The sequence below is a fragment of the Cyclopterus lumpus genome, chromosome 19, assembly GCF_009769545.1.
Source record: "Cyclopterus lumpus isolate fCycLum1 chromosome 19, fCycLum1.pri, whole genome shotgun sequence".
In the NCBI taxonomy this organism is placed as follows: domain Eukaryota; kingdom Metazoa; phylum Chordata; class Actinopteri; order Perciformes; family Cyclopteridae; genus Cyclopterus; species Cyclopterus lumpus.
The window spans coordinates 9,149,451-9,158,705 of record NC_046984.1 but is presented as its reverse complement, the minus strand read 5'-3'; the positions used below and the strand labels follow the sequence as shown (position 1 = coordinate 9,158,705).

The following is a 9,255-nucleotide window of genomic DNA, read 5'->3' as shown; positions in this document are numbered from 1 at the left end:
CTCACACACACCTATCTGGCTTCTTCTCTCCTGCCAGAATCAGATTTACACCAGGAGGTGCAATGACAATTGGAGAGGGGAGAGGACACTGTGTGGCGTGACACCGCCTAAAAGGGGAGGTGACCGCAGTGCTTTCCCTGTGCTGCAGTGCCTCACTTTTTCCTGTTGGGGTCTCCTCAACACTGGGGAGTGTGAGAGAGAGGAGAGTGAGATAAGGTGGAGATGAGGGGGAGAGGAATGAGGAAAGGAGGGAGATGATTTGGGGGAACAGCGTGAAGCCTTGTGGTTACATCCTTTGATGAGGTAGCGGGTGGAAAAAATGGCTGCGCACCAGAAACACATATGTAATTCTTGCTATCTCTCATTCACACACACACACACACACACACACACACACAAATACATTTCTACATTACACGCCAGCAAAGCCTTCCTTTTCCCCAATGGTACATTTGCCGCTCAGCTCAGCGGTGTGCTTGTTTTACATCCCTACACTTGTTTCCTTCCTCTCCTCCGCTCTCACCATCAATGTTTCCATTCCTCTTATTAGTATTGCAGACCATTTCCATCCTCCCTGCCGACTCCTCCTACACCTTTACATCCATTCAGGTGCTATCCTGCGCCACTGCAAGGCTTTCTTTTCTTCCTCTATGTCTCCTCCCCCACCTTTTTTTCTCCCTGGTTTCATTTCCCCCCAGATGGCTTATTTTCCTCTCTCATCTGCCTTACCTACATCCCCCTGACTCTCTCTATCCTTTCCTCTCCTTTGACTGTCCAACACCCCTTCTTCTCTCCTCCATCTCATCTCCCTTTCCATATCTCCCATCCCTCTCCCCTTCTGTGATTGGTAAATCTTTTTGCTTTTTCTGCCAACTGCTGGGTCTGTTCCGCATAGTCAGAACACCTCAAAATTCCTCCCGTGCCTTCTCTTTCTGCCTCTCCCTCTCCCTTTCTAGCGTGTGTTCTCCTCCCCTCCCCCCGGTTACTGCTGGTACCTCACAGTCATTGCATCCTATAAACCCAAGCTCCCTCCCCCTCTTGCTGCAGTGTTTCTGCTAATATATATTAGCGTCAGTGCAGCCTTCGTGCACATGTCTTGTGCACGTTCTTTTTCTCTACCAGCCTTGTTGTCTCTATCTATCCGTCCACTGAAGAAATCCTCTCCCTAAAGGTTCAGAATGAATGAGCCTTATTTCGCCCTCAAAATGCTTTTCTTAGCCTGTGTGTTGCAGCCAGGTGAGTGTGGATGCGTCTCCCTCCCTCCCTCCTCTTTCCTCTCCCCTCCTTCTCGCTATCTCTCCCCTTGTGTATGTGCAGTGGTGAGGCAGTAGTAGCATGGTGGCGCAGGACATGGTGGCCAAGGCAGGAAATGCTGCAGGAGAGAGAGGTGGTGGTGGAGATTGTTCCTCCTCTCTACATACCCCCCCTCCCCTCTTTCCACTTCTCCCCCAGTTTCTAACCTCTTCCTCATTCTTCATTCCTTTCTGCATTCCTTATCATCTCTGTGCTTTTTTCATCTCCACTGGATCTACACCATATATGTTCAGCTTATTCAGCTTCAGTCCCCCCTCCTTATCTCTGGTGGGTTTTCTTTTCACGCACTTGCACTGCTGTCAGTGATAAAAGTGCTGAGGCGTGCTCTTAAAAAGATGTGCTCCCCCCATTTTAAGATGAAACCATGAAACTGCGCACATTTTCCCGAAATGCAACAACAGCGCATTGAACTCAAATGCCTTGAGCTCTTCAAGATCAGTAATCAAATCAGTAGTTCAGCTCATTTAGTTTCATTTAAACTTAAAAGTTTGAAAAACTGTATTTTAAAAATCAATAAGCTCACCACACAGGACTCAGAGGGAACACAAAGGCATCTAACCACAGTTACAGACTTGTGGCTGTCCGTGTATAAAATGTTCAGCAGTTCACATAAGCCAGTTGCATGGCTCTGAAGAAGGAGTAAGGAGGTTACAAAGTGAAACCAGGAAAAACATTCATCCAATGGATAAAAGTTCCACAGTGAGATAATATAAGTTGCTTCTTGCCATTTTAGTATCCCGTAAGAGGAGAGTCTGTCTCAGAGAGAGATTGAGAGAGAGGGAGAGAGAGTGCCACTGTCCATGGTGCTGAAATATAGTCTATTCCCTGCTGGAATGTTTTTCTCTCTGACTGCCTGACCTTGCTTCCTAGTAGTTCAGTTTTAGATGTGGTTGACTGTCATTTCTTCATTATTAGATTAAAGTAGTCCTGACTTCTTAGTTTTTAGTTGCAGAAATACAGAAAACTACTTCTTTTTTTTATCTCTCAAGCAAGCAGATTTGACTATAAATACCACTGGATGTTTGAGATAAGGTAGAAATGTAAGGCTTCAGTGTCTTGATTGTTTAGCATATACAATACATAAATGATTGGCAGCTGCGCACATACAACATATTTAGTGCTTTAATGTCCCCAAACTCTGACTGCATACCCATGCAATAACCTTGGTCTTAGTAGATCTTACCTGGGTGTTGTTAAGTCCAGGAGCTTCAAAAATAATAAATAAAGATATTTTTTGCACCGAAAAACAACAAATAAATGTATAGATTTTAGAGAAAAGGGAGACAGGAAACTTTTCCTGGACAAAAAGTTGTTTCTTCAGATAAAGAGTGCAGTTAAATAATCAAAACAACAGAGTAAACATCAATAATAAGTAAGAAAGAAAGACTGCATTGAGAGGACATGAAAGGAAGCCTGAGCAGAAAGAGGGGGAAAGAGTTGACCCAAAGTGAAGGAAGCTTACTTCAGAAAATGGAAAGATTGGGACAGGAGGATGAGTGAAGCGAAATGGCAGAAAGATGTAAAATGCTGTGAAGAAGGGGAGAGAAAGAGTAGAAGAAAAGAATGACAGAAGGGCTATGGATGAGAATAGGACCGGGTTGTGAGAGGAGGAAGAGGAGAAAGAAATGAAGCCTTGATTCTCCTCCTTCAGCGAAATGTGATTCCTTTATGCGGAACATGAGAGCGAGCGAGGAAGAGAAATTGAGGGAGAGAGAGAGAGAGAGAGTAGTAGTAGGAAGAGGGGGAGGGCCAGTGAGAGTGCACAGGAGAGGAGGGGGAAGGAGAGTGGTGCATTTCTTTGAATAGAGAAAAAGGTTAACATCATAGATGCTGCGCATGCAGGGCTTTCTTGCTGTGAATGCGTGTCTTTTCTGAAGCACCCGTGAGCCCCCCAGGATGGCAACGCAGCTCGCAGGCAAATAATTGGACCTGCTGGGAGGAGAGAGAGAGAGAGAGAGAGAGAGAGAGAGAGAGAGAGAGAGAGAGAGAGAGAGAGAGAGAGAGAGAGAGAGAGAGAGAGAGAAAGACAGAGTGAATAACGGTGCCTTTTTACTGCAGCACAATTCATTCACTTTTATTGTGCACTCTCCTTTTCGATGCTCTCCCCTCCACACTCTTCAGCCCCCTTCCTCCATCAATAGGGGGAGAGACAATATTACGCAAGCTGTTCCCTGAGTGTGCCGCATTCACTTTCTTACCCTCCACATCTCCCTCTCTTTTCATCCTCATCTTCGGTTCTTTGTCTGAGCCTGCCTTGTTTTCCTGATTGTCCTGCTATTTCGATCCTTCCTTTAACAATCTGATTTATGGCCTCTTCTTCCCCCTCAACTTCCCTCTCTCTCACCCTCCACCGTTTCTCCATCTGCATGTCTTTACACACACACACACGCACACACACACACACACACACACACACACACACACACACACACACACACACACACACACACACAGTGCATGGGAGAAGTGGCAGAGAGAGCATTGCCATAATTGTGCATCGCATGAATCTCAGTGCGGTTGGAGGGGGCTGCAGCAGTGTGTGTAGCACGCACATAGGCTGATTGAGGAGATCTAACATTAGGACGGACACCGCACTCTCGGGAGGCAATTAACACCTACACACACATGCTCATACACACAAACACACACGGTGCTGCGCCACCTGACGTCATAGAGGCATTCTTGGAAAAGGGGGAAATGAAGCAGAGTGATGGATACCCCGTTTCCCCCTCTTCCTCCAATCTTTCTGTCACTCTTTTCTCCTCACACGTCTTTGGGTGCTTGGGAGCAGGGTTGCTGCAGGTGGGGAGGGGACGGGGTGGGGGAGGGGGGAGGATGCTCAAGCTGCACAGTAGCCAAATAAAAGGAGAGGATTTGAATGAACACTGACACAAGCATTGACCATATCGATGCTACACTAATCACTGGAATTTGAGACTGGAATAGTACATAATAGAGCATAAGGGATGGGACCCCAGCAGTCACATCACAATAGCTGAACACACCTTATTATCACAGTGGTGACAACAACCAGCCTGTGAGGATGCTGATTTATGAATATGCTCACCTACTGTCATATGTTGCACTAATAAGTAAAAGGCATCTTTCTGCTCCAGGATGTTAAAAACAATTTCGACCCCGCTCATTTCCCCAGCTCCCCCCTCACAGTCACTGCACCTGCACAAGGTCGTTTTGTGCCCTTCCATCAGCTGATTATCGACTGAATAATTGCAAATACAGCTGGCTTTAGCGCGCGATTCATATTCGTATTTCAATGTTGATAATCCACATCTATTTCTCCCTTCTTCTAAAATTTCTGCCCTTTTTCTCTCTCCCCGCAGACTCCTCAGACTCCTCCCTCCTCCTCCCTTCGGTTTCTCTCATCCTCTCCCTCCCCCCCGGTCCTCTATGCTCAGTTCGGTGTGTGTATCCTCTTTCAAAGGGCGCAAGGGTGGGAACAAGTCGTCCAACAAAGCATGTTACAGCGCAGACATGACTTGTCCGTCGGAAAGCGAGAAAATCGTGATAAACTGCGGGGGGGTGCGGCATGAGACCTACCGGAGCACCCTCAAAACGTTGCCCGGTACCCGTTTATCGTGGCTCACCGAGCCGGACGCGTTCAGCAACTTCGACTACGACCACAAATTAGATGAGTTTTTCTTCGACCGCCACCCGTCCGTGTTTTCCTTCATCCTCAACTATTACCGCACCGGGAAGTTGCACTGTCCCAACGATGTGTGCGGTCCCCTGTTCGAAGAGGAGCTGGCTTTCTGGGGTATCGATGAGACGGACGTGGAGGCGTGTTGCTGGATGAATTACCGGCAGCATCGGGATGCGGAGGAGGCACTGGACAGCTTTGAGAATCCAGAACCGGACGCGCCGGACGACGAACCGGCGCTGGGCGGTGCGGATGGGGACTTGAAAAGACTGTGCATGCAAGAGGACGCAAGGAAAGCGGGCTGGTGGAAAACCTGGCAGCCCCGAATATGGGCACTGTTTGAGGACCCGTATTCCTCTAAATATGCTCGGGTGAGTTACGTCTCTCCTGGAGGGACCAACTTGTTTGTGTGCTGTTGCATATTCTGCCTCATGATGTCTCACTGCTTGAATCATGGTACGTTTTTGAAACTTTGTTTTTCAAATGTTCTGTCCACATTGCCATTGAAACCAGTCCGTCATAATTAACTGCAGGCTGACTGTCGGTATGCGTGTCATCCCCGACAGGATAGCTTGCATTAAATAGCAGGATATAGACCTAATGGCATTGCATAATTAATGCTGATAGCATAGGGAAAATGGAAAATGAGATGGCAGCTATCTATAGGTAGTTGATACAACAACCAAAGGTGTTGTCAAAGGCAACACCCCCATGTCTCATACTTGATATGTTAAATGTTTCAGACCAACTGGATTCACACCGAACCCCGTTTTATTGTATCATTATTCCTATCGTCGTATCTTCCTACTTAAGAAGGTTGAATACATATCTGCCTCTAAACGCGGCACCCGTTGCGCCTCCTGCATCCAAACGCCCTTATTAGGTCACATTTGTCCGTTTACAATGCACATCAATGCGCCGTATTTCATGCTAGTCTTATTTATTGTAGCACCACACTGGGGACGTTCATACGACGCCGATTTGTCAGCGCCGAAGTGCATGTCTCCACATATGTCCTTGGTACTGCAACAGTCTGCTGTTTTTTTTGCCAGTCCCCCTTTGTCCCAGTTGAATGCGATATGGCTTTTACGCACGGGATTTATGCTGTTACGCACACCTCGCTCCTATTTTGGAATACTCTTTATTGCTTTCATGTAAATACTTGATTATGTATATCTTAAAAGCAAACATTTGATGGCATTTAATCATACAGGTGTTTGAGTAACAAGTACTACTGGCTGTGTTTTTGATCCGTGGTACATGAAAACAGTTACAGTGGGCTTGTGGTTCTTTTTTTCTCAGACCCTCCAGTTATAGATGGAACCAGCTGCTTGATCACAGCTGCTTTGATTTGTGTTTCAATGATTTAGTGCACCCTCTTGCACCCTGTCTACTATTTTTCTGTTATGAGGGTGTGTAAGGACCATTGGATACTGTGGATGCATGCACACTGTGGTGAACATGCATCACTAGACAGTCAGCTGCAGACCTGCAGTGGCCAATTCATGCCATCACGATGAGAATAACTTCTCCAATAATTTTTAAAAAACATAAATCACTGCACACTCAGCAATAGAAACTGTATATATCATCACTGATGAAAACAATAGCTGCAAACACAGGCTTCAACTCTCTATTCCCAAACACACACCAAGTATAGATCTGCATACCTGGATTCAGTTTCCTCCCAAGGAAGAGTAAAGTGTTGGGCTGTGACAGACAGATAGTCTGGTTTAGGCCACCTGATCCGCCTCTCTGGACTTGGGATCAGGCAGGAAGGGCTTCTCTAAGTGTCACTCTTATCCCAATCGTATTGATTTCTCACTATCCCACCCCTCTCTTCCCCTATGCAACAAAACAGCTCATCGTGGGGTGGTTCTTTGGAGAATGTCCAAGTGTTGCATGAGAAGGAGATAGCTTTGGGGTTTGGATTTTTAAATGACATAATAGTAAAGACAAAAGCAAGGCAAAAAAGATGCTTGACATGTTTCTGGAAACAGAAGTGGATTTGGTGCTTGATTCTAAATTATCATTCAGCATGAGGAGGCATCATTTGCAGTATTGCCATACCTTGGATTCAAGCTACTGTACCTGCTGCCTAGCTGCTAGAATGTTGTATATTATGTAATGATCAGTTTTACACCATAGAGCTCATGAATCATACAAATATATTCTTTGAGTGGAATGGTTGCAGATCGTGGTGTTTGCGACGGCTCGTTGGGGTTATGCCGGATACGGTGCAGTTAGTAAGTAGGATTCATTTCAATGGCTGCAGCTCTTTTTTTGGGTGAACACAGCCCTGTTTCTCTCTGTACGTCTAATATGCAAGTGCTATACGTCAAACAGCGTTGTGATCCAGATCACTTGTTTTTTTCCCACCCTTGCTCTTTCTGAAAGCATCATGTCCAATGTGGCAGAACCTCTTGGTCTGTTCAGTCCCGTGGGATGCAAATTAAATGTGGAGAGAAAAAGCGAAGAGATAGAGAGCGGCTAGGACAGGAAAAAAAAAAATGAGATGCTGGTGTAGAAATACAATGAGACAGATGAGAGCGAGAAACAGAATGAGGAAGCGGGAGACGAGAGGAAATAAACAGGATCAGAGACAATACTCTAATGATTTAAGGTTTTTTTGTTTGGTTAGCAATCAATGTTTTGATCAGAGCGTTTCGACATCCATGCAGGTCTTTCACAAAAAAATAACAATCTCCACCTCCTTCTCCGCTCGTGATCATGCGAAGCCCGCTCGTGGATCTACCGTAGCAGCACACGCATGTACAAACACACACGTGCTGGTGTCGGTGCTGGCTTTTCTGCTGCAGTAGACACGGGAGAGAGGAGGTGGAGCACTGGAGGAAGAGAAAAGAGGTAGAGTGGGAGTGAGAGGGATAGACGGAGCGAGGGAAATGGAGAAGGGGTGAGATAGCAGAGGGAAATAGAAGGGAAAAGGGACTAAAGGGCTGAGAGGGATATGGAGAGAGACGAAGAGGAGGAAGAGGGATATTGTGATAAACAGGGAGGAGGTGACACCACAGGGAGAAAGACGTTGTATGATGGAGGTGGGGACCCTTGTCTTAGCATCTTCGATTATCTGTGAAGACTTGAGCCATCCAATCTTCCTACCCCGGCCCTCCTGCCTGCCTATTGATTGATAACTAATTGATTATCTTCTCTTTTGTCTGTTTTTAAAGCCCCTTTCTCTTCCTCTATCACCTCTTAAAATCTGAGAATGCTCACAAGGACTAATGCTTGAATGATATCACAACCGTTAACCCATTGACAACATTTATGGATGTAATGTATATGTTTCTGTTTCATGAGTGTTATACAATATGATGTGCATTTGATTTCTTATTGATCTGTGCTTGGTTGACATAGAGCTGTTCTCAGATGTGTTGACATATTTTGCTCTACTATCTTACTGTTTTAAACTCTACTCTCCCTGAATGACAATGATCCTAATTGAATTTCCAAGGATTCACCGTTATTGATGAACTGTAGTTATTGTGTTGAATGTTTTTTTGTCATTGAAGATAATCTAATATGTAATTACTTGACACTCAATGTATGTTGTCAAACAACGTTAGAAAATAGCCCTTAAAATAAAGGATATTTTGGAAACATTAAATGTACAATTACTGAAAGGAATATAGACATTTTAAGTATGCCATATGTTACAGGTTACATAGGAATATATAAACAAAAAAGCTTTAAGTGAGCATTGAGCAGTAAATATTGGACATCAAAAGTCTGGATGAAGGAAGTTAAGTTATGTAAATGTGACACAGATTGATGCAGAATAATTGCCTGCATAATAGATTTTAAAAGAATAGTATTTTGCCATATGAAATTCATTGCTAACTATCTGTATGGTGCCCTATAATGTTGTGCCACTCTCCCACAGGTTTAGCAGTTTTTGTCACATCCAGTTTCGCACTAGAAGTTTCTTTCCCAGCAATCTCCTGACAAAGCACCATTTGTAGTTCAGAATGTACAAGATGCCCCTTTGCCCCCTCCGAATCGGACTTTGTGTGCTTGTATTTGGTTCATTTTCTGGGGAGCGGCACTGTGTCCAGCACTCCCCTCTACCTGAAGGTCATGTCTTGAGGTCCATTGTTTGCTGTCCTTTTTCCACAGTGCTGGAGTGCTCAAAGAACATGTTGTCTCCATGTAGAAAACCACTGTGGTGGACAGAACATAGAACAAATGCTTCTATTGATAGGCATCAGTGTACATATAAAGATGACGTTGGGTGGAAAATAAATTGGTATGGTTGACATTTTTGT

At 45.0% G+C, this 9,255-nt stretch overlaps 1 protein-coding gene across 5 annotated transcripts in view; it reads left to right on the top strand.

Annotated features, from left to right (window-relative positions):
- Window positions 1–4,722: 4,722 nt before the first annotated feature.
- The window catches only part of kcnc3b (potassium voltage-gated channel, Shaw-related subfamily, member 3b), a 38,481-nt gene continuing 33,948 nt past the window's right edge, over window positions 4,723–9,255 (top strand). For all 5 annotated transcript variants that reach the window (XM_034558876.1, XM_034558873.1, XM_034558872.1 and 2 more), the window contains exon 1: window positions 4,723–5,343. In XM_034558876.1, the coding sequence (XP_034414767.1) occupies window positions 4,723–5,343 (621 nt within the window). The remainder of the gene's footprint in view (window positions 5,344–9,255) is intronic.